Source organism: Spodoptera frugiperda, chromosome 18, assembly GCF_023101765.2.
Source record: "Spodoptera frugiperda isolate SF20-4 chromosome 18, AGI-APGP_CSIRO_Sfru_2.0, whole genome shotgun sequence".
Lineage (NCBI taxonomy): Eukaryota > Metazoa > Arthropoda > Insecta > Lepidoptera > Noctuidae > Spodoptera > Spodoptera frugiperda.
In genome coordinates this window covers 2,021,510-2,047,500 of record NC_064229.1, presented here as the reverse complement: position 1 = coordinate 2,047,500, position 25,991 = coordinate 2,021,510, and the positions used below count along the sequence as shown (strand labels likewise).

General features: G+C 38.2%; 3 protein-coding genes across 4 annotated transcripts in view; all 3 read left to right on the top strand.

Moving 5' to 3' along the window:
• Positions 1-2,913, top strand: part of LOC118278028 (serine proteinase stubble) — a 24,499-nt gene extending 21,586 nt beyond the window's left edge. The window contains exons 9-10 of the mRNA XM_035597082.2: positions 1,056-1,240; positions 2,213-2,913. Of these exons, the coding sequence (XP_035452975.2) occupies positions 1,056-1,240; positions 2,213-2,368 (341 nt within the window). The 3' untranslated portion in view covers positions 2,369-2,913. The remainder of the gene's footprint in view (positions 1-1,055; positions 1,241-2,212) is intronic.
• Positions 2,914-4,837: 1,924 nt separating this feature from the next.
• Positions 4,838-12,545, top strand: LOC118278212 (solute carrier organic anion transporter family member 74D). The gene is made up of 12 exons (XM_035597330.2): positions 4,838-5,314; positions 6,414-6,578; positions 6,761-6,931; positions 7,326-7,499; positions 8,112-8,312; positions 8,775-8,896; positions 9,306-9,404; positions 9,722-9,912; positions 10,426-10,539; positions 10,889-11,016; positions 11,559-11,699; positions 12,204-12,545. Exons 1-12 carry the CDS (start codon positions 5,302-5,304, stop codon positions 12,368-12,370), a joined length of 1,686 nt encoding a protein of 561 aa, XP_035453223.2. The 5' UTR covers positions 4,838-5,301; the 3' UTR covers positions 12,371-12,545.
• Positions 12,546-15,729: 3,184 nt separating this feature from the next.
• LOC118278156 (solute carrier organic anion transporter family member 2A1) lies at positions 15,730-25,680 on the top strand. 2 transcript variants are annotated; one of them, XM_050700225.1, is made up of 13 exons: positions 15,730-16,102; positions 18,886-19,050; positions 19,611-19,781; positions 20,215-20,394; positions 20,983-21,186; positions 21,508-21,629; positions 21,897-21,986; positions 22,435-22,628; positions 23,025-23,138; positions 23,541-23,668; positions 24,065-24,205; positions 24,924-25,091; positions 25,624-25,641. In XM_050700225.1, the coding sequence occupies exons 1-12, from the start codon at positions 16,081-16,083 to the stop codon at positions 25,085-25,087; spliced, it is 1,695 nt and encodes a 564-aa protein (XP_050556182.1). In that variant the 5' UTR covers positions 15,730-16,080; the 3' UTR covers positions 25,088-25,091; positions 25,624-25,641. The 2 variants fall into 2 exon arrangements, with proteins under 2 accessions (XP_050556182.1, XP_050556181.1); XM_050700224.1 differs by having other exon boundaries at positions 15,732-16,102; positions 24,924-25,680.
• Positions 25,681-25,991: the final 311 nt, after the last annotated feature.

Sequence of the window (25,991 nt, the reverse complement as noted above, 5' to 3'; positions counted from 1 at the left end):
CTAAGTGCTTATTTTTTCCTTGATGGAGCTTGGATGAAAGTGTGTCATAAGTTAAAATTAACAATTTCGAGCTAAAAAATGTGTCTGCCGTACTCAGAGTCATTATAGGTAACTTAACCCAGTCCTCAGCAATTGTTTTCGGAACAAAATCGTTGTGAGTGAGGTTACCGCAGGCCTAATAACCCCCTTCTAAATCTTCTCAATCCCTGCTTCCCCAACAACCTTTAAATTCCCAACCCTAAAAAACCGGCAACGCACTTGTAACGCTACTGGTGTTTGGCATATCTATGGACGACGACGATTGCTTACCATCAGGTGATCTGTCTAATCATTTACCGGCTTATACCATAAAAACAAATGTACTCTCTACTCTCTAGCGCTGTTGATATACACAGTGGAACATACGGTGGCGCTGTGCCCTGCATGGGCTGAGCACCGCCGTGTCCTCAGGGATGTAGTCGGCGACGGCGACCTCTCGCGTCCGGCATTGGTACAAGCCATGGTGCGGAGCGAGGGGGACTGGGATGCCGTCTCCTCCTTCTGCGAAGCAGTCATGCTAGCTAAGGAGGAGGCGGGGCGCGTGAGAGAACGAACCTCCTCACGCCCCAGTCGTCGCGAGAGACACTCCGGGCGTCGGGGATCGCGTGACGATCTCCGGCCACCGTAAGTGCGGGCCTGCGGACGGCGAGCAAGGGTAGTTCGCCGCCCGACCAGAACCAGACCCGTGCGTGCGGCGCGTCGCGTTCCGCGCGCGCCTCAAAGAGCCATCAGACCACCACAGATGGGGCCCAATAGGGCTGATGCCTAATCCGGAGCTGCGGACAACCTAGCGGGTTTACCGGGGCTCCGGCTCGAAAGGCAGGAGAAGGAACGGGGTGGTTTTTAGTCAGTAAGAGTCTGACACCCCCTCTCGCCTCGCCCAAGGCGAGAAAAGTCATTGGATGATTTTCCCCCCTCAAAAAAAAAAAAAAAAAAAAAAGCGCTGTTGATATGATAGAAGTAAGTAGAAGAAGAAGAAAAGGAAGTAAGGAGTATAATCGTCTTCTCTCCTCCAGGTGGTGCAGCAGCCACACACCTCCAAGTGCTGCAGCTGCCAGTGGTGGGCAACGACTACTGTATGCAGGCGTACAGCGCGTACAAAGCGCAGAAGATCGACGAGCGCGTGCTCTGCGCAGGGTACAAGCAGGGAGGCAAGGATGCTTGCCAGGGTGACAGCGGTGGACCTCTCATGCAGCCTATTGTAAGTATAAAGTTCCTTAAGAAAAGGAGGATCCTCCGACCAGGCGAGGTGATCGTGTCTGGCGGGCTTTCTGCCCAACTGTTGTTCGTTGGGATTTTCTATCCATGTTTATTCACATGTAAACTTCACATGTGCGATGCAGGATATTTATGACGTCATCCGTTGATTTGCTCGTCGATAGTGTATGTGCGACTTCTGTCATCTGTCACTTGTCAGGTGTCGCCACAATACTAATAATCTAAGAAAAGGGCGCACCCCTTTTTAAAAGATCGACAACACACTTTGACTGATCTAGCGTGGTAGGTGTTCATGGACAGATACATGCCTTATAATAGGAACTGATCTTATTACCAAAGGCTCTATTTTACTTCTGAGACTTTGAATAGGTTACGCCCAATGATTCTTTACCCGAATTTAATATAGCACCTGAAAGTCTCAGAACCACTTATGCGATCCATTTTTAAGTACATACACACTTAAGATTTATCTCCAAATACAACAGAATTTACCTACTACATGACTCAATTCTTGTGATGTATACTTAGATATAGCAACAGTTTGTTGCACATTAGGTATGTGCTGAAAATCTTATCTGAAATTTTACTTTATTTATCTCAAGTAACTACAGATGTAGATATACAGATAAGAACGATTTGAAAAATCTCAAGTTATGACTAACGGCAACAGTACCTAAGCAACAACAACAAAATTAATAACAGAAATCAAACAAAATGAATTAATTCTTTCATTTTTTTTATTGTCTTTTAATGTAATATTTTTCATTTGGACACATACTTACTTTATAAGCAACAATACAATATAATAATACACTTAAATCTTTGACTGCCAATAGAAAAATGTTGAAGGCAAATCCTCCGCTAACGTCGGTCACCAGATATCTCCACGGCGTTCAATGTGTTAATTAAACTCGAAACGAACTCACAACTTACTTATTGAACTTTTCTTTTGCAGTGGAGTCCAACCTCACACAAGACGTACTTCTACCAGATAGGAGTGGTCTCCTACGGCAAGAACTGTGCTGAAGCCAACTTCCCAGGCGTCTACTCCAGGGTCACGCACTTCATACCCTGGATCGAGCAGAAAGTTCTAGGAAGAACCACAACGTGACTTCAATTTTAAAGTTCGTCACATTAAAAGGCTTTAATTTTTAGACGATTCTTCGACTTGTCACGAGGCGAGGCCAACTCGAATTTAATGTTTATGTCACAATAGTAGTTAGTATAGGGAATAAAATATGTGTGTGTGAGTGTTTATTGTATTTGTATTCATCTGTTTTTTTGCTGTTCTTTCTTATTGTCTTTTATAACTGTGATAGTTATTTGTCTGTGGAGAATTAATTATATTTAACTATCTATACAACATAATGAGACGCACATGCACGTGTGTTGCCTTATTAAGTTTTGTCTCAAATCGGGTCGGCCTCGCCTCAAGTCACAAAAGTTCGTCACGCCAAGAATATCTCAACAAGCTCTCACAAAATGTTAAATTAAGTTATAAGTTACGCATAAGTATTGACTACTGTTATATTTTAATAATTATTTAATTATAGTATTTGTAAGCATAGTTCTTGTCACTAAAATATTATTTTTGTATATTCTGAATACGCAAACAAGCGACTTTTTTAATTTAAATAAATGCTCACGTTTTAATAATGAGTTTTAATTTTTATTGACTTTCCAGTTTTAAGAGACAATACAAGACACCTCAGTACTTTTTTTATGTCATAAGACGGTAAACGAGCAGATGGATCACCTGATGGCAAGCAATCGCTGACGCCCATGGACACATGAAACACCAGAGGCAGCAACACACTTGTAAGTGCCTTTTGAGAGGTAAGGGATTTAAGGGTCCTAGGGGGAAAATTGGGAAGGGGGCAAATTGGGCCTCTAGTAACCTCAATCACACAACGTTATTTAACGTCGATTTTCTGCGAGGCCGTGGTATCACTCCGGTCAAGCCGGTCCATTAGTGACGAAGCATGGCTCTCCCACACTTAAAACTTCATCTACACGACTGATCCAAATAAAGAGATTCTACCTAGATTTGTTAGATAGGCTCCCGTTGATTATTATCGCAGCCGATTACAAGAGATAATACAGCGTGGTGTCTGAATAATAGTTACATAAAGTATAGATAACACCTTGTTTGTTAAACGTCAATATCTGAGATACTCTCTCAAGTATGTGTGATGACGCTTCGTGCAAATAAAGACGTTATGCCTACATAATAATTAGGTAAATAATGGTAATTACGCTAATATTTATAAAACAAATACTTACTTGCATGTTCATTCCTTCTCTGATGATGTGGCACCTTTGCCCAGAACCCTTAGTATGAGTTTATAGCCGGCTCGAATTAACCAACCAATCAGAGAGCAGAACGCACTCTCGTTTCGATTTCGTTAAAAGTTAAGCAAGCTCGTACTAAGGGTACTGATAGTAATTATTGTAAAAAAATGGTAAGTACAGAAAATATAGAATAAAAATTATTAACTAAACGGTTTAGTCACGTAAATTAATGTAGAAAAATTCTACTAGTTTCGTGTAACAGAGGTACTCTTCATCATGAGCAACGTGCGCAGACGCGGCGACGTCGCGCACTAATTTAGTATGCCTCACGATAGTTATTATAAAAATATTGTCATACAATATTCTAAGAAAAAACATTGTTTTCGCAATTCAGTCGATTCCTGTAATATTTCTAATCCTTTTTATGTAATTATGAGGTTTTTAGGTCGTGACTGTAATGCCTATTTTCAGAGAAACGCCGACATTATCTAGCATTTCCATTTCCGATACATAATTTTCAATCGGAACCCTATCTATGTAATGTAATTCTTATATACATATATCGGCTTATATGTATATAAGAATTACAATGTGTGCTATATGTTTGTTAATTTTAATCTTAAATTTTAAGTTTTCCAATTTCAATAGGGCTAATGCCCGATATACCGGTTGGGTAGACTAGGAGACCGGAGGAGTTGCCGGGCTCTAGTTCAAAGAGCAGGAGTAGGAATGTCGTAGGTTTTAGACTTAGTCAGTAAGAGTCACCTAAGGCCGGAGAAGAATGAATTTCCCCCTCAAAAAAAAATCGCCTTGCAGCCTTAGAGCTTATCTACGGCAAATCCCTCTTATGTAGAGGAGACTCACAGTTGAGGGGTATTTGAACTATCAAAGGCTATGTTATTCGTTTTTTAATAAAATATGTCTTTTTCTTTTAAATTACCTAAGTAGTATAAAAGTAAAAAAATTAATAAGTATCTATGTAAAGCTAAGGCTAAGCTTTTACGTAATTAATAATTATTAATTAAACCAGATCTTATTTTCATAATAATTTTGACATAATTTTATTATGATCCTACATTATTGGAGAAAAATCACAGTTAAAAAGCTAGTCAAAAGCCATTACGGTACCGTACTGAAGCAATTTCATTTGTTTCCGGTGCGATTGTAAATTTTTCAGATAACGTGAAAACTTATGTACCAAGGAGTATGACTAACCGCGAGCTGTTATCAGTTATCTGATAAATGTTAATCAATGGCCAATATAAACAGAGAACGTTTGGCAGTAACTACAGTCAACAGTCACTAGTTGACGACACACGTTCTAGTGATCATTTCTCTAAAAGAGATCGCGAGTTCTAAAGAGATCCCGAGATCAAAAGAGATCCCGAGTTCAAAAGAGATCCCGAGTTCAAAAGAGATCCTGAGATCAAAAGAGATCCCGAGTTCAAAAGAGATCCTGAGATCAAAAAGATTCCGAGTTTAAAACTTTGAATTTTCCAAAATATAGTGCTAAAAATATTTAAGTTTGTTTATATAAAAAGTTTATTTACGGAGTTCATGGGTGATTTTTTTAAAGAAAATGATATAATAGTGCTGTTTTGATAAGCGATTAAATAATATCTACTGATATTTATTATAATCTCAAAGATCTGTTTAAATTAAGATCTTAAATAATTTAAAAATAGATTTGTTAAGTGCTAAGAAGGTGAACATACATAATTAAATAAGTTAAAAGAAATTGAAATAAAGAAGATGGCGCCAGCGTGTAAGTATTGTTTTAATATTATTATTCTCATAATTAAGTCCTCAACATCATCAGTCCGTTGCCAACCTTCCTTGGACTCCTTTCCAATAACTCGATCTTCGGTCTTTTGATTCTAATCACTGCCAGTCACTTTACGATAAGTATCTCCAAATTAGGCTTCACCAGATATTTTGAAAATGCCTGTCTCCTTCCTTAATCAAATTTTTAGAAAACTCTTATTATTTTGTCGTAGTTTTTTTCACCTGTAATAGATGAGTTGCAGACTTACTAACTTTTATTAACAAAAATGTAACCCTTTTTTATACCGCAACTGGTGCAATTGGCACTGCACATGCACACGCACTGTCACATGGATATGGGTTAAACTTATTTATTGAACTCATTACCATCTAAGAACCATACGACAAAAAAGATAAATTTGATTAAATAAGATTAAATTTATTTTCATGCACGTGTAATATTACTGAAAATTATTAGATAAACAATCTTTTGTTTTCCGGAATCGATCTAACGGTATTTAAATTGATTAGAAATATCGCATGGTATCTCTTGTACACACCCAAAAATTTTAAGTGAAGTAAATACAGAAGTGACGCATTGAATGCTCCGCTTCTAACCATTGATTACTTTTATCTTAATAGCTTTTCCTAGTTTCGTCAAAACAATAAATTAGTCGTCCAACATTATTAATAAGTTCAATTAAATTACGTAATAATCTATCTGCTTCCTGCTTGTATCAGTTTTTCCATTCTCCCCTTTCAGACGTTATTCTATCACAAACTCCTTTTAGCAAATTCTGCCCTCGTTTCTTTCTAACATGATTACGTACCTTAACTTTTAAAGTCTGCTCTCGTGAATTAAAACTCGGACTCGACCTTTAAAAGAAGAGTATCATCATCATCATCATCAACAGCCAAAAGACGTTCACTGCTAAACAAAGGCCTCCCCCTTACCCCTGCTCAATTTCTCCACGTGAAGAGTCTCTAGTCCTCTGGTGTCGGTTCCTATGAGCGGTACTATTCGCTTACCATCAGTTTATCCATCTACTTTTACCTCCAATCCCATTAAGTAAGCTCATAGTGATTCTTTTTGTCTCCAGGTTGTCAAAAGGTTTTGTCGGTACTCCGCAAGCATGTGCTGAAGCTGAAGGCGTTTGATGTCTTCCTCCAGGGAACATACCTGCTCATCTTATTCTTGGAGACCAACGCGTATCTACTGCTGCGTAGAGACGCGAGAGCAGGGTACCATTCTACACTCACTTTAGGTAAATACACCAATGAACTCACGGGGAAAAAGATCCAAGAATTATTTTGATCCTTTATGTCCTGGATCTGTATGATGATTGAAGATCCTACGGTTTCTGAAACAATATTAATAATGCTGTGGATGAAATTCAACCTTAGTGTAACATTTTGTCTTACTAAGACTCTTTATCTCTCAATCCAGATTATGTGAGGATGGGAACTGCCGGCGTGGAGTTCCTCGTGGGACCGCTGGTGGCGTGGTGGGGGAGAGGCATACGGAACCGAGCCCTCTCCGGTTGGCTGGGACTAACCGCAGCAGCAGGGCTCCTGGTGCTCGCCTTCCCTTACGCTGAGACCAATCCTGTTAGCATGGGTGAGTTGATGAGGGACCATGATTACTAAATAAATAAAAATATAATGATAAAAACCAATTTATAAATGTCTCGAGTTCGATTCAAAGTCAAAGCATTTATTTCAATTAATTCTTAATTAGGAACTTGGAACTTTTGAAACGTCAAATTGAATTATCCGTCAGTCTGTCCATCAGTGAAGCTTGGTGCTCGTTCCAAAGTGTAGCTTCGAATGAAGAAGAACGAGCAAGAAACACCATCGTTATTCTTTAAAAAAAAATGTTTTTAAAAAATAAAACTCCTTTGATGTTTAGATTCCACGATTTTCTTCATTCTTAGTGAAAATATGAAGACTAATATTGCGCCTAATATTTTATTTTAACATAACATGTGACTGACTAAAAAATATGTTTGCAGGTCTATGTAGACAAGAACAAGAGGTGAACTTCACTGGTGATAAATACCTGGCAGCAAGAACCACCTTCCTCATCATCACCATCATACTGTGTGGACTCACGAAGCTCAGCATTTGGACACATGGCCTCACTTACTTGGATGACCACCACCCTGCTCATGGACCCGAGTTCTACGGTAAGAAAAAAAATCTAGTAAAAAATTATACAAGTCGACTTGTATCTCTTTTTGTTTTTCATTCGTGTAACAGAATTTATCAGGGTATTCGGAAATCATTTTGTTATAGGCAATGTAACTGGCCAACTGCTCAGAGGCCTTAGTATGAGTTCGCTTTACGTTTAACGAGATCGAAACAAGACCACGTTCGGCTTTCCGTTTGGTTGGTTCATCAGAGCCGACCAATCAGAACGCTAAACGCGGTTTCGGCAGATTTCAATAAATACCATGTGTCTTGTTATCAAACTCTCAATACTAACTCTTATCATTGCCATGACAAGCGTACCTATTAAGAATAGGAGTACTTACCTACTTGAATGATAATCGATAACACGAGCTATTAAAGTAATGGTATCTGCGCCAATTTACAATTTTATATGACTTATATAAGTGTCTAGTAAATAGAATGGGTTCGAAATAAAAAAAAAACTAACAGCCGAACCTATATCATCATACCTCCTCCATTTTTTTGAAGTCGGTAGAAATAATAAGATTTTCAAGATAGCCAAATTACTTATATTTATATTCAGTTTTTTCAATTCATAGGTAACCCATATATTCTCCTTGTTACAGGTGGTTTGATCACTTCCCGTATAACCCTGGGACTGGATGGAGACGGTATTCTGGAGAAGGCATCCCAAAGCGAGGACTGGTGGCAGAACCAGCTGATCCTCACCATGGTGACTCTGTTCGTTTGCTTCATCTTCAGCCTGTTCCCCACGAGGATGGCTTCGAAAGAAATGGATGTCATTGAGAACTCTAACGTTGATACCGGTAAGTCATTCATTATTGTGACAAAGCTTGAAATTGTTAAAACTTCACGTTCAAAAGCAAGATTGCTTGCCTATTTTTTTCTGTGGACCTTATTTAAAATGTTATAACATTAAATAATATATTCTACAAAATTAATGCGGTAAACCCTTAAAACTAAACACGGTTTACTTAGCCTACTGAGTAGACTGCGCGATGTCGCTGCGTTTGCGCACGCTGCTCTTGATGAAGAGTCCCTCTGACTCGAAACCAGTGTAGCTTTTCTCCTCTTTTTAATGTACGTGAGTAAACCGAGATTTCCGATTTAGTATGTCTCACGATGCGAAAAAAAAAAAACCCTAAATCTGTTGAAATATGAGAAACAAGTCTTTTGATTTGTCTCTATCCGCAAGAAACTTAGCTACGATTTAAAAATTATTCCTGAAATAGCATGTTTTACTTTACAAGTAACGTTTCCTTGTTCAGGCCTGTTCCCGACCCTGAGGCGACTGCTCACCAACAAAGTGCTGATTCTGCAAACTATAGCATTATCCTTCTGGAGCACTGCTGTACTCGTGTTCGCAAAATATGAAATACCATATGTTCAGGTAAGCAAAAATACTACTTATACATAAAAGAATAGGTAGGTACTTAATTAGCAATTTTCTTATTAAGAAAATATTGGGATTTTGCCTTCGTTAATGTTTGATAGCGGCAAGCAATAAACGTTTATTTTTTCTCCTTAATTCAATGAAGTCAGATCCGTTCCATAAATGATTTGTCGGAAATGTTATTCATTAAATATAGTCGTATCGTATTTTACGAATATTTTACTTAAGTGATAAAAGGAATAGATTGACTGATTATTATTTATTCACTGATTTAGTTTCTGATAAATAATTATGATTTCATCACGGAAACAATAGTTGTTTAGTAATCTATTTTTTTTTACGTTATTATTTTGAACATTTACGTAATAGTCTACAGGAGATTTAATCATTGAATTTTTCATACCAGGGCCGATACAATGTGGAGGCAACCCGCGGCTCCGACGTCAGGAGTACGGGAGATCCGATCAATATATTCAGAACTGGTCTTCTAGTTATGTTTATCATGGTAAGTAGACTAACCACATAGTCCTTTTGATTATTAATAGCTGATGTTGCCTAAATCTTAACGCCTAGATAATTACTATGTGCAATAATACTTTACGCGAGATCGTTCGTCTAGTTCAGATTCAAAATCGCTTTATTGGAATATTTCACAAAATTTTTTTGCTATGATATAAAATTAGAATTACTGTTATTAAGAGCTAGTGTAAACGTATAAATGAATGGAACAAGTGCTTAAACAATTAAGTTAAGTAATCAAAACTAACTAACAATATGTTTTTTCAAGTATTAAACTAATCTGATCTACCATTACTTTCTCAGATCGTCAAGATCAATGGAACAAACAGGCTTGAAGCGTTGAATACGAAGTCTGCAGCAGCCCTGGCGGTGAAAGCCTCCGTCTTTGTGACTCTGTTCCTGACTCTAATAACGTTTACCAGTTGTGACACTGGCACCATAAAGGGATTGCAGACAGGCTACTATGAACAACCATCGTGCAGCGCTGCTTGTGGGTGAGTTACCAGGGTTAATATTTTTATGACTTTATCATGACCCAATCATCAGCCTGCTTACCTTCGCTGCTGAGCATTGGCCAATAGCGATAATGATGATGAGTGAACTTTAATGTGGGCTAATTAAAGCCTCTTTATTTTGCGACAGCGTGGGCACCGATGGAAAAAAATGTACTTCGCTAGGTTTAGATGACTTAGTTAACCTTAGTTAAGTGAATAACTTCTTGCTAAGAAAAAATGTCCTCAGAAAGGCTTTTATATATATATTTTTAGAGACCATTGAACGCTTTAAAATTTCCGTGTCCCTGTCGCTCATGTCGTATTGCTGCGACAGAAAACATGCAGGAATTTTTCCTGCTATTCACACGTTCAATCCTCTTTGTATATTTTTTTGTTTTGTAGCTGCATCAGGTAAGTGTGGCATCTAAATATTTAACTGAGCGGTTAAAGGACTAAGTAATCAAGTCATATCTAAATAATTTCCATGTTAATATCAAAATGTTATTGTTCCAGATGTACCTCCGAGCGTTATGGCTTCCACCCAGTCTGTATGCTGGAGACGAGGGAAACTTACTTCTCCCCGTGCCACGCCGGCTGCAACCGAATGGGGGATCTCAACGGAATCTCGTAAGTAAACATTAACTGTTACCAATTACCAAATCATAAGCAATTTATCTATATCTCTGAAGTACTGCTTACCTAGTTTTCCTTACAAAGCCAATAGCTCACAAAGTAAGCAGCAACCAGCAATTAATAAAAAATAAAATATTTTGGCTGTCTCTCACCGTCATAACTGTTTATGACGGTGAGAGACCCAAGCTGGGTCTAGTACATAATTAGCTTGACATTTTTAAAATGTTCAGTCAATCTTATGGATATAGAAATCATATCCAGTTTGTTACCTTCCATACTAAATAGTACTCATAAAACATTTACCATATTATTTTTGTTAACATCAGTGACTGTTTGATTGCAGAATGTTCTACGACTGTGGATGCGGCGCAGGCGCACAGAACGCAGTGCGCGGCTCGTGCATGTTGGAGAACTGTCTCGCCAAGTACGCCACCTTCCAGATCCAGTTCGTGCTCATGTTGGCAGTCGCAGGTCAGTATCACTTTATTTTATTTTTATTTTATTTGGGAAACAAACAGATATTATCTAACAACTAATTATAAAAACATAGCCAACACTTAATCCAAAACAGTTTCCACACTTAAACTATACATTCGCTCCAAGAATCGTTCGAATACCTACTATATTTCTGGAGTCTATAACAGTTGCATGTGTGTCCAATATAAACACGACTTTAATACGTTTAAAAAAATCTTATTTAGTGTTTTATTGGAAATTAAACGAGCAGACAGATCTCCTGATGCCCTAATGGTAAGCAATAGCCGAATAGACATATGAAACACCAGAGGCGTTACACATGCGTTGCCGGTCTTTTAAGGGTTAGGAATTTAAGAGTTGTTGGGGAATCGGGGTTTAGAAAGGGGGGTAATTGGGCTTCCAGAATTTTTTTTTAAGCTTGACTTTTAAAGCTTTTCATGCCTTTTTAATTTATTTTCTTAAAGTTTCTTTTACTTTTCTATATGTATGTAAGTGTTCTATGTCGCTTTGTAACAAAAGTAATGTCTTGTCCACAGGAGCTGGTTTCATAATGCAAGGTATGGTGATACTCCGGTCGGTGCGACCAGCAGACAAGGTGACGGCCATGGGAGTCAGCATGTCTGTGGTCTCACTACTGGCCTTCGTTTTAGGACATTTTGTCTACATGACTGTCAGCAGTAAGTATTTTTTTAAAGTTTATTTAAAGTAGCCCTTAATACTTTATAATATTGCAACGTCACGACTTTTATCCTCGACGGGGCAGGCAGAGGTGCACATTACGGCTCGTAATCCGCACCACACACACCACGCACAATTTATACCCACTTATTTCACCATTTGTGTGGTAAATCCTATGTAATAGGAATATATAATCGATTAAGATAATCAAGAGTAGATTTATTATTAAAACAGTGAAAAGATTCTTAAAAATTAAGAAAAAATATCTTTGTCGTATCAGTTATACAGCGCAGAGGTTTTGTTAAAGAATTTATAAAAGGGGTTTTTTCTAAAATAATATTTCTCAACCTAAAGCTAAGTAGTATAATTACTGTAGAACTAACTCTCAACCAACAATTCCTAATTTCACTAAATTTTCTACCTATGCGATTAATTTTACTACCAGAATTTATTGAGTTGATATTGTTGGAGTCATCACTAAACTCCACATCCTTTGTCCACAGAAATGACATGTGTGTACGTCTCGAACGGCGAATGTCTGCTGCACAGCACATCGATCTGGTTCCTGAGTGCCATCAGCGCGGGGCTGGCAGTACTGTCAGGAGCAGGAAGCTACATCGTCAGCAAACTGAGAACTGACACGGATGATAACGAGATCTGTGAATTATAATCTATATTGCAGAATATTTTTTGTACTGAGAGACCAAGGTTACGATGCAGCTAAGGACCTTAATATTATTCGGTCTGGTGTATAATAAAACATCTTATTCAAATAGCAATACAATTCAATTTACTTTGACTGATAAACCTACTAGTAGCGACATCTAGTAACAGACATCCGTTAGACTGATAAACTTACTAGTAACGACATCTAGTGGCAGACATTCGTACTAATCAAACAAAATTTTTGTTGCCTTTGCAAATAATCAGTATTTACAGACAAAGATGTTTCATTTAGACCGAAAGATATTATGGACCTTAACACAATTGCCCAAGGAGGTCAAAATCTAGCAATAAATCTCTCCTTAATTCCTAAATCCCTTGCATTTAGGAATTAAGATTACGATTGTATCCAGTATTACTAATTAAGAGTAGGTATATTGATATTATTAGTGATAGTTTTAAGTACAATGAGTTTAAACTAGTCATTAAAGTTGTATAGTAAATTAATTGTAGATATAGATAAAGCCCCGAGATTGCATGGTACAAGGTAATTAGGATTTTATGTTTTAGTTAATAAGTAGTGAAATTGTGTAATATCTGGTCAAAGACTAGAGATGTGCCGTTCCCGGTAATATTCCCCGAGGTGGGAATATTGGTGGGAATATTGCCGGCAATATTCCCGGGAGTGGAAATATTGGGGAATATTGCTTAATTTCAAGTCAAATTAACCTCGAAAACGGTGTTTAATACTTAAAATTAGCATTTAAAGACCACAGTGTACATTATATACAATGATATATTGTTTTGGGTAAAATTGCCAACATTCCCAGCAATTTTGGGCAATATTCCCGGTAATTTACCAGGAATATTCCCAATGTTGCCGGGCACAATAGAGAATACAAGAAATAACCATTATTATTAATCTATGAATTAACGATAAGTGGGTATTGAATAAAAGGCACAAATAGAATCATTTCTTTTAATGTTTTTCTGGTTTCCAACGTCAAATCACATAACAAAAACGTTATTTGTAATATGGAAATAACAAAGTGTATATCGTCACAAATCTCTATCAAAACTACAAATAATAAAAAAATAACATTATTTTAATACACTTGTTTCGGTAATCCTTACGTAATTTGTAAATCACCGTTTAGAGTAACTACTTAGTAGTTTTTATAATCATTTTAAAATCACAGCATTCATAGCGTTTTGTTTATAATTTGTACATTAAAACAAAATCTTAATTAATCTATAGAGACTACAGACAATGGATCTTCGTCCAATTCTGGTCTGAAGTCGTTTAGTTGTTCATCACATACTTCATCGACAAAATCAAATTCCACATCGTCGGTACATTCTTCATCGGGTAAATCTAGCACCTGAAGATTCTGCTGTTGACTAAAATGCGTATTTTGGTTTATAAGTTTCCAATTATGTGCTATGAAGCATATTTTGCCGGCCCTTTCCGTTGCTAGTTTGTTTCTTTTAGGCGTGTAAATATTCGAAAATGTAGAAAAAGTCCTTTAAACAGAAGCAGAAGTTGAAGGAATTGATAAAATTTTCATCGCAGTTTTCCCTAAGTTCGAGTTAGGAAAAATAGCTGCCACCAAGATAATGGAGAAATATCTCCAACCGAAGATGACGCCCAAATAAAATCTCTTCCATACACGTTTGTTCTTGATTTATAATGTGCTAGTTCTTCGAACACAGCTCTTTGTCCATCTGATAGTAAATGGTCCATTATAAATTGACAGCCATCCAAATTTTCATCCTCTGTTAAATTTACACCTTGATTATTGTGGTCTAAGATGGTTGCAGCATAATGTACAGGCTTCAAACTGTTTAATTTTCTTTGTGTAAATAAATAAATAACAAAACGATGATTACACCTGCACTAATAATAAAATATATAGGTATTATTTGATAGGGAACATTGGGAATATTCCCAATGTTGCCGGGAATATTGGTATTTTACCGGCAGCGGGAATATTGGGAATATTGCCGGCAGTGGGAAAATTTCCATCAGGCACATCACTATTAAAGACCAACCATTTTTTGTGCAATATATTAGACCAGTAACGCCATCTAGTGAGTGTTACCTAGAAACTTACTTTTTGATATTTTCTTTTATCTTTTTTTTGTAAATCTTACATGAGTAATTGAAATTGAGACCTAGATACGATAACTGATACCTTTTTATTTTTATTTTGATAAAAAATGTAACAAAGAATAAGTAGTGACTAATATTTTAAGTAGATACATTTGAATATCAATTATTCAAAATGTATTTTGCTTTTATTGTAACTTTCGTGAGACATACTAAATTAATTATTATGTTATCGGCTTACTCACGACGAGTTCCTCGTCAAAACAATACGTGAGTAAGCCGATAACATAATAATTAATTTAATGTATTTTGCATTGTTTTTGTTAAATTATTATTAGCCCTATTAACTTAAATGTCTCACTTTCTCCTGCTTACATATTTAAGCTCTGCAAGTGCTAAGTTGTGATATTTTTAAGTTGATATTAAATTTTATATTTTACTTTAAGTTATTCTAAGTATATAAAGTTTGAATAGACGTATTTGTGAGATCATACTATAAAAAATAAGAAATAAATCAAATATTTGTAAAATGTGGCATTTTCAATTTCTTTAATATTTCATTAACTCGTCGTGAGATCGTCCCGAGTACTTGTGGAGAAAAAACGACTATAGGTCTTCTTCTTATAACAAGAAAATCTCCAGTCTGATTGGTGTAGATTGTGACAGACTTTTTTTATGTCATAAGCCTGATGGTAAGCAATCGCCGTCGCCCATGGACACCCAAAACACCAGAAGCGTTGCAAGTGCGTTGCTTGCATTTAGGGGTTTAGGAATTTAAAGGTTGTTGGGGAATCGGGGATTGGGAAGATTCGGAATGGGAGGTGGTTTAATCGAGCATCTGGTCGTCTCACAACGAAATACAACGCTTGCGTTGTTTCACGTCTGTTTTCTGTGAGGCCATGGTATCACTCCGGTCGAGCCGGCCCATTCATGCCGAAGCATGGCTCTCCAACACTTGAACTCTGGATGACAAATCTAACCGAGATAGGTAAATGAGATTAGGTCTAGATAAACCTTTAAAAATCTAGGTAGCCTATCTTCCTAACCTAGTTAATAAAATCGAAAATAATTTGCAAGTTTTTTCCGGTATCGAGCATGCGTGTTACCTTATCATTACGGAATAGGAATAAAGTATTTTATAGAGATTGTCGTGTGACGATGAAACGACGGCTTATCACCTATCTGATAGTGGTTTTGGGTTGACAATAAACTAAAACATTTCGTATTGTTAGTCTGAGATCACGTGTAGACAATTTAGGCTTGTATTTCTATTTTTTACGCAAATAAAGTGTTTAGGATTGGAATAGTAAACATTGATTTGTTTTTAAGTTAAACTAAATTGTTTCTAGTGTTTTTAAAAGTGGTTTTTTTGGAAATAAATGAAGAAATAAGACTCAAAATAATGTGTGCTAATACTCAAATGTGTTTTGTGTTGAGAAATCATTGATCAGTGTTCTATGTAGTGCGTTTTTTTTTGCATATTTTTTTGAATAGCAGGATTTTGGCTATCGTTTTGACAATACCTAAGTCGAGAGTAATTAAGACTTAGTTTTGATCTCTAATTAGTTAATAAGCTTTTCGTATTCATACTTATAGTTTTATTCAACATGTCGTTAGAAGGAAAAACGAGTGAGTATTTTAATACAATAATTAAACGTCAGACCCACTTTTAACTAATTATAGTATAAGCTCCATTTAGCTAATTGCCATTTACTGGACACATTGACACTACAAAATCACACACACTAATAAATATTATAAATGTAAAAGATTATTTGTTTGCATATTTGGATGTTTATCCGTCAATCACGCTGAAACTTACACGCTGATTTTGATGAAATTTGGTATACAGACATAGTATGAGCTGACTTAAGTATTAGGATACTTTTTATCCCATGGCAATGTGGGCGAAGCTGCTGACAGAAGCTAGTAAAATAATAAGAGTCTGTAAAAGGGTATATAGGTTTTGTTGTCCTGTCGGCCGACATCATTTGATGCTGGGTATAAGGAAAAATAAAAATGAAACCAAGAGATAAGTACTAAATAGATAATAATAATTATATGAATAGGATTTCACAATTCTGAGCAAAAAAAGGGAATAGGAATACTTTAACGTAAATAGTTTGCATTGAAAAATAACGCAAATATTCCGGTAATAAGCTCTCCGCATATTTATCCAGTATTTATCTACTAACATGCGTGTTTGAGTATTAATGTGATTGAGAATTATCACGTAGATAGAATAATTAATTAAGATAATTAAATATCCTACACGTGAGCAGACACGAGATACCTATTTGTAAGAAAATGGGGTTCAGTACCCTTAGTACGAATTTGCTTTATGTTTACGAAATCGAATCGAGCGCGCGTTCGGCACTCTGATTGGTTGCTTCATTGGAGCCGACCAATCAGAACTCCATACCCTTTATTAGTTTGAGTTTGATTTTCATTTAAAGTAATCGACACCAGAGCGTGTTCGGCACTCTGATTGGCTGGCATGAATTAACCAACAAATCAAACTCATACTTAAGGTACCGAACGCGCTCTGGTTTCGATATCGTTATCGTAAACCGTAAAACCAAGTCGTACTAAGCCACATCTTTTAGTTAATCCCCGAGGGCTTAGGCAGATGTCCATATAGATACATAGCGTACATAACACCTTTCCACTAGTTTTTCTTAGCCTTAGCCCACCTATTGAATCAAAAGCATTTTAATCAGTAGGCGCACTTTTTTATGTCACGTTATTTTAATATTTTTCTATAGTCCACAATAAAGCTGAATTGATTTGATTTGATCTACAATAGGATATTAACTCTAAGTATCTACTTATTTAATTAATCGGCTTATAAGATAACACTGTGATAATTATCCCACCCAAAACATAAATGTGAAAGGCTGCCAAGTTCGATAATATTGGAATGCTTCGCCTATAAAAGAAGTGAGATCTAAATAAGTACCAAGTTCCATACACAGACCTCAGTTAAAAATGATATAACTTGGCAAGTTTTGTACAAAGAAAGTAAAATAAACTTGGCAAGTTTTCACACATTTTGTTATAAACCTACTAAACGCAATGAGTCAAGTATATAATTTTCTATTAAAACTTGCCAAGTTATATCATTTTTAACTGAGGTCTGTGTATGGAACTTGGTACTTATTTAGATCTCACTTCTTTTATAGGCGAAGCATTCCAATATTATCGAACTTGGCAGCCTTTCACATTTATGTTTTGGGTGGGATTTCATTTATTTTTGTAAGGTTTATTTTCATTTTTTCTTATTTTACTTTACTAAATACAAACCTTCGTAACGAAATTTAGGTCGGTACGACCATTGGAAGATATAGATAATTTTTTGTTTTAGTTCCTTAGAGGTATGAATTTACACCTTCATTATTTTTAAAACCGACTCACACTTGGCCATTTTCAGATTTTTTCCTTTACCTTGACCTAAAGACCTACCTCCATGCCAAATTTCAAGTCAATACGACCATTGGAAGTGGTCTAGGTTTTTGATGAGTGAGTCAGTCAGTGAGTGTATAGTAAAAATAGCGATTTTCTGACGTCAATATCTCAAAACCTGCAATAGGTACATTAATGAAATTTTGTATTTTAGATAAGTAAGTAGATCTCGACAGATACTAGAAATTTCATATGCGTAGATAAAATAGATTTTGAGTTATAGGTGGGTCGAACTTGGCCCGAAATGGTTCGTGTAATATAACCCACGGCCGGTGTGTCGGTTTTTTGCTCGAACTTGGCGGACACACTGCCGTGTGTCTAGATGTTATGTAGTTTGTTGCCTACTAGCCCCTTGTGGAGATACCTAATGATGCAGATTATTACTGTAGCATGATTATCAGAAAATATTTGCAACGTTTATTAGTTTAGTTTACGGAAAATATTATTGCGACCTTTTATTCCCGGTGTAGGGTACATAAGGGCACGTAATGTCGCTATACAATGTACACCCACTATTCACCATTTATGTTATAAGTCCCATGTAATAGGGGGGGATCTTATTACCATATAACGGACACAATTCCAGACTCCGTGCTCCTACTGAAAAAACCCAATTTTTCAAAAACCGAAAAAATCCAGTAATTCTCTGCTCGACCGGGAATCGAACCCGAGACCCCTTGTCCGGCAGTCGCACTTGCGACCACTCGACCGACAGGCATATGCCAAATACGAGAACTAAACAAATCGAACATCCCAATAAAATTGCCTGACCAAAAGCAATTCTTAAACCTTATCCTGCTCTCCTTATCCCCAGTTCCTCGAAATATTCGGCGTAGGTGTAGTAATAGTAAAACATTTGATAGTCAGGATATGTTTATTTCCCCAACAAAATATATGTGCTAAATGGTCTCTAATTATTAAAATTAAGATATTTTTTGCAATATTTCCAGTATTCCACAAGCTATGGTACTTCTTGAGGACGTACATCCTAAGGCTGAAGGTGTTCGACCTGTTCCTGCAGGGAGCGTACCTCATCATCATTCTGCTGGAGACCAACGCCTACCTGCTGCTCAAGAGGGACGCCAAGGAAGGACATCACTCGATGCTTATTCAAGGTTAATACCCCAAACAACACCGTACAAATATATCCCATGTCGAAATGTCAGATACAAAGACTTACTTAGAAAACATATCCATTTACTTGGTCCGTAATAACTTACTATTCTCGAAAAGCCTCTCTCAATAGAGACTAGCTATAAATCAATAATTTTCTTAATACCGCGTTAAAATCACACATCGATCGATACCTTAATTGGCAAACCAGCCAACTTCACATTCCGTAAATATTTTTTTTTTTTTTCGTTAACATCGTATGGAGCAAAATGTATGATAGAGTTTTGAAGTGTCTCCTGAAAAATTTGCTCATAAGGAGTTAGCTGGTTTGCCAATTAAGGTATCGACATGTAAAGGACAATTGAGAACCTCTTTCTTTTTTGGAGTCGATTAATAATGCAAGTATGTACAAACGATGACATACTCTCTGTTCTCTCACTCTCATATTCTGGTGGACGGCAATCCCATACATAAGCTAAGAACAGCCGAAATTGCCAAAATCTTAGGCTTAATGTGCTAAGGGGTACATACTACATAATCTACATTTTGTAAAATGTTCCAGATTATGTGATGATGGCGGTCGCTGGGGTGGAGTTCTTCCTCGGTACTGCGGTGGCCTGGTGGGGGAAAGACAAGAGGCACTTCGCGTTCTCCGGCTGGCTGGCTGTATGCTCTGCAGCAGGACTGCTGGTGCTCGCCTTCCCGTTCGCCAAGTCTAATCCTATTGACATGGGTGAGTTTTTAAATTATCTTTATAAGAAAGTACCTAGTCGAAATGCAGACTGTATATTCTGCGATATTCTATAGTATATGTCTTATAGTCTGAAAACTAAAAAAACTGAAAACAGTACAAAAATTAACACAATACCCACATGTTACTGTTAAACGAAGGTTTTAAAAAATCTACAAATGTTACCGTTAGCGTCGGGGGTATTTCCGAACCGATACGACCTTCAAACCTTCAAGAAAATATCATACAACATACATGCAGAGGTACTACTTTCCACGCAGCTGTGACTCCTCTGGTGTTATGGGTGTCCATAGGCGACGCGATCGCTTACCATCAGGTGAAATGTCTGCTCGTTTGCCCCAATTCCATAAAAAAAATCAGGATTAGACTATCTACTCAACTCAGTCTTTTCTCAACCAAGCTTCCATTCTTCCAGAGTTATGCCAGCTCCACGAGACACACGAAGCAGTCAGCAACTATGACAGCAACCTAACAGCCAGGACGACGATCCTGATCGTCACAGTGATACTCTGTGGCCTCGCCAAGGTCAGCGTCTGGTCACACGGCATCACATACTTGGATGACCATGATCCTACGAATGGATCGTACTTTTATGGTAAGTTTAAGTTAAAGTAAATAGTACCTAAATGGTAAGTTAAAGGCTCATCCCTTATTACATGGGACTTATAACACAAATGGTGATGCCTGATCCGGAGCTGCGAACAACGTAAAAGGTTACCGGGGCTCGGGCTCAAAGCAGGAGGGGATAAAAATTAAAATATTAATTTTCTGAGTGCTTACTAACGAAATAACTCTGCTCAATATATTTGTATTTTGTATGTATTTAGATTTAGTTGCACTAATGGTCTTCTCTACGTCCATTTTAATTATCTATCCATTTGCATTATCGATCGTGATGGTTATGACAATCACTTGCTCCATAAGCCCCTTAATCCTTACTTCGATACACACGTTACATTTTATCGCTATCACACGTAACCAAAACCCCCATATTATTATGCACCTTATCGTTTACGAATCACCGGACCATCTGAAGGTAAGCAATTAATGACGTCCATGTACAGATCAACACAAGAGTTCCAAATGATTTGATAGAAACGCCAGATCGATCTTGACCATCCAATATCCAGATCACTCAAACCATTCATCAGCTATTTGTTAACAACCATGTAAACTCTTTCAGGTAACCTGATCTCCATCCGCCTAAGTCTGGGAATGAATGCTGGCTCCTGGCTGGAGCCGACCTCCGAGAGGAGTGACTGGTGGGAGGCTCACCTCTCCATCTGCATGCTGACCTTCATGTTCTCGTTCCTCTTCAGCCTGTTCCCCAAGAGAATGGTCTCTACCAAAGAGATGGATGAACTAGATAACTCTTATGTTGATACCGGTATGTAATGATCTGGTTTTAACCTGATTCTTGTTATGGAAAAGTTGTCGCATCTTGACATTTTCCTTTTGCATCACTACTTGGGTAAAATAACCTTTTCACAGTACTTAACTGCCGTAGTCAGTCATTTAATAGTTACTTAACCCAGTCTTTACCAATTTTTATCGTTACAAAATCGTTACTAAGGAATAGTTTAAGTAGTCATTAATTATCTCTGAGTGCGGCAAATAGACTGTATAACTTTACATCAAACAAACTGAGCGATCTTTAGTATAACATTACGACCTATGTTTTGCATTATAAATATTATTTATTGTCCAGGATTGCTCAGAACTCTCCGACGGCTGCTCCACAACAAGGCACTGATGATGCAAATTGTTGCGCTCTCCTGTTTAAGTACCGCGGTACTGGTGTTCGTACAGTACGACGATGCATATGTGCAGGTATGGTACCAAAACCTGAATTCAGTTTCACAAACCTTAAATAACAGATTGCCTCATAAATAACTAGCAAAATTAAGGCCAAGTTTTGAGGGGGGAAAATCATCCAATGACTTATCCCGCCTTGGGCGAGGCGAGAGGGAAAATTAGGGTCCTTACGAAGTGAATTTAAACCAAATGCATTTTTTCTTAACTTACAGTTTAACTCATCTAAGAAACAACTAGACATAAAGAACGATTTTATCACATATAGGTACGTCTCTATTCCAGGCAAAGTTTCACGTGGACACAAAGGACCCAAGGACTTCAGGAGGACTCTCCAGCATCTTCCGGACGCTGTTCATCATTATTTTTGTTATGGTAAGATATCTCCACTTCAGTCTGCCTGTTGCCTGCATCGTTAGTTAGCTTTTTTGTTCTTCTGCGCCAGAACCTAGTTATCACGAGTGATACCACGGCCTCACAGAAAACCGACATGAAAAAACGCTTGCGTTGTGTTTCGTTGTGTGAGTGAGGTTACCGGAGGCCCAATTCCCCCTTTCCCAATCTTCCCCATCCCCATTCCCGAACAACAACCCTTAAATTCCTAATTCCCAAACAGCCGGCAACGCACTTGTAATGCCTCTGGTGTTTCAAGTGTCCATGGCTTCGATCAACAATGTTGGTATTGTTGATCGAAGATTACCGGCATGTCTCAAAAAAAAAAAAACAAAATTGGTTGGTGTGATTTAGGAGTCAAAAGGAATCATTCTAAAATACCTATAGCTTAAGTTAACTGACAGACATTAAAACTTATTTTCTCCTATAGATATTCAAGATCCGTTTCTCAGCACGAAGACCAGAAGGAGTGAAGGCGAACACAGCGTCAAGAGTGGCGGCGGTGGTCGCTATATTTGTGACTGCATTCTACATAGTGCTGACTGTGCTCAGCTGTGACACTGACACCATCAGCGGACTCCGGACTGGCAGCTACTACCAGCCTATCTGCAGCCAATCTTGCGGGTATGTGGCTGAACTGCTTTAATTTGGTATAGGTTGAGAAATTGCAAACAAATTGCAATGTTGGATGCGTAGAGCTGATAATCGGCTTCTTTTGGACAAGCAGTGGACGGAGAAGAAGAGGTCATGATGACCTAACTGTTTTTCAAAGCTTTAATGTTTTCCCTTTAATTTCCAAACATTATAAAAACAAATAAGATTTACAGTTTTCGTAAAATTTTCGGTATTTAATATCCATCTATGATGCAAAATCCCTCTTTTAATAATAGTAATAAAAACAAATTTATTTTTGTAGGTGGAATTTTCATTAATCGCGACACGATCTATCGCCTTCCACTTCAACCACCTTGCAATTCTAAAGACCTCCAAATCAAATTACGATTTTGCCTGCATTTCCAGATGTAGTACAGAGCGGTATGGCTTCAGCCCGGTGTGTTTGCTGGACACCAGGCGCACTTACATGTCTCCGTGCCACGCTGGCTGTACGAAGGCAGAAGATCTCAACGGAGTTTTGTAAGTTTCCACCAAGTACAGGGTACCTTGTAATTTCACTCAAGAGCGCCAAGGATAAAATTGACCGACTTGACCGGAGTGATACCACAGCATCCCCAGAAACCAAAGACCTCCTCAGACACTCAGAAACCGGTAACTCTGCCATGAGGTTCAAGCAATAGTAGTTGTCGATAGTCGCTAACGACGACGAAAAATTTTTGTATGGCAAATTTTAGTTCCACAGGTAACAGGTAGAGGCGATGTAGAATTTGACATACAAAAAAACATGGTAGAGATACAGCATATGAGAGTCCTTTCCGAAAGCCTGATCAGTCGTTGCAGTTACGATTACAATATCAATTTCTCAAAAACCTAAATTGCATCAAAAGCATTTTCCTTTTTTTAAACGTAAGCTCTTTGCAGATTGTTCAACGACTGCGAGTGCAGTCTGGGCACGATGCGCGCTGCACGCGGCTCGTGCTCGCTGACGTCGTGCATGCTGCCCTACAACGCGTACCAGATTGTCTTCACCGTCATGTTGGCAGTAGCTGGTCAGTATCCTCGTTTCTTGCAGTTTTATTTTAAGTCAGATACGGTCCCTGTGGCAGCAGAGTAGAATATAAATGTTTGTTACCATTTTACACCTAGCTCTTCATCCTACCGATATCGTAAAAGCTGTTTAAGGAATTACGCACTTACATAGACCAAACAGTAATGCTCTCAGATTAACTTGAACATTTAAACTCCTATGTGCAAACCGCCTGCCAAGGTACCCCATTTTCCGTTCTTCTTGAATGGCAACCGAGTCTACAGTACAGTGTTGTTGACTATACTGCCAGTATCGAGTGGTGAAACACACCTTATATCACGGTCTGTTAATTTATTGTTTCAAAAGTTTAATTCTGTTTAAGTAGGTATATAATGCCAATATAACTTTCTATTTCCAGCGGCATGTTTCCTGATGCAAGGTATGGCGGTGCTGCGAGCAGTCCGGCCGGTAGACAAGGCCACCGCCGTGGGTACCAGCATGGCGATAGTGGCACTACTGTCCTTCATACTGGGGCATTTAATCTATTTATTTATCAGTCGTAAGTACCTTATATTACAGAACTTGATAACGGTTGCGTTATATAGCCAACAGACGCCAAACGGCTTACCGATTGACTGATCGAAGCTCATCGCGTTAGATCGGTTGTCGCGTTACTGCTCATGATTACGGGTCCCAACATGACTTGAAACTAGTCGAGTAACCCCATCGAATAGATACGTGAATAAGCTAGTTCATTAAAGAAAGATCTTGTGGTTGACGAGCAGATGGATGACCTGATGGTAAGCAATCGCTGTGCCATGGACATCCGAAATACCAGAAGGACTTATAGGAATTTAAGGGTTGTCTGTTGGGGAATTGGGGATACTGGGAAGATTAGGCAAGGGTAATTGGTCCTCTGATAACCTCACTCGCACAACGAAATACATCGCAAGCGTTGTTTTATGTCGGTATTTCTGTGAGGCCATGGTATTACTCCGGTTGATATGATAATGAGCTAATAGATATCTAACGATAATTAACATACTACATATATACATTGCTGTATAACAACTCTATTATAACTTTCGTGAGACATACTATTATTAATAGTCTGTCGCCGAACAGTCGCTGCGTCGTGTGCCGCGGAATGCTGCTCATGAATATGAGCCTCTAGCATGGCTTGAAACTAGTCGAGTTCCTCGTCAAATTTATTACGTGAGTAAGCCGATAACATAATAATTAATACTAAAACTCATTGCCATTCCCTATCCCCACAGACATGACATGTGTGTACTCTTCGAACGGCGGGTGCCTGCTGCACGGGTCCTCGATATGGATCGCGGGCGGCACCAGCACGCTGCTGGCGGCGCTGTCGGCCGCCGGCTGCTTCATCTCCAGCAAGATGCAGCCCGACATGGATGAACCGACCACTGAATTATGATCACACACTAAATAGGATATACCTAGTTAACTCTTTCTATCTCTATAGAGCAAGCGTTTTCTTTATGGTGGTTGTCGCCATGGCGACCCCATGTGTACTATTTCTTTTATTGTATAAGCCGGTAAATGGGCAGACGGATGGGGGATAATGCAACTGATGGTAAGCAATGGCCACCGCACATGGACACCCGAAACACCAGAGGAGTTACAAGTGCGTTGGCGGGCTTTTGGGACTTAGGAATTAAGGGGTTGTAAGGAAATCGGGGATTGGAAAGATTGGGAAGCGAGGTAATTGGGCCTCTGGTAAACTCACTCACATAACGCAAGCGTGGTTTCACGTCGGTATTCTGTGAGGCCGTGGTATCCGGAAGCTTGTTAGTAAATATATTCGAACGGGGGGGTGCCTGCTGCACGGGTCCTCGATATGGATCGCGGGCGGCACCAGCACGCTGCTGGCGGCGCTGTCGGCCGCCGGCTGCTTCATCTCCAGCAAGATGCAGCCCGACATGGATGAACCGACCACTGAGTTATGATCACCACACCAAATAGGGTTATACTTAGGGGTAATTTAGGTAATATGTATAATATACTAGCGGACCCGACAGACGTAGTCCTGTCTACACGACTTTAATTTGAAAATTTGTCGGACAAAATTGTGAATCTAAACCATTCTCAGATCCCCTTGAACACACATAAAAAATTTCATCAAAATCGGTCCAGTCGTTTAAGAGAAGTTCAGTGACATACACACTTACAGAAGAATTATATATATAAAGATTAGTCAATCTGACATTGGAACAAATGCATTGTCGTTATTTTAGCGGTTTGGGTCATGGCGAGCTCATGTGTACTATTTTTTATTTGCGGTATAAGCCGGTAAACGATCAGACGGATCACCTGATAGT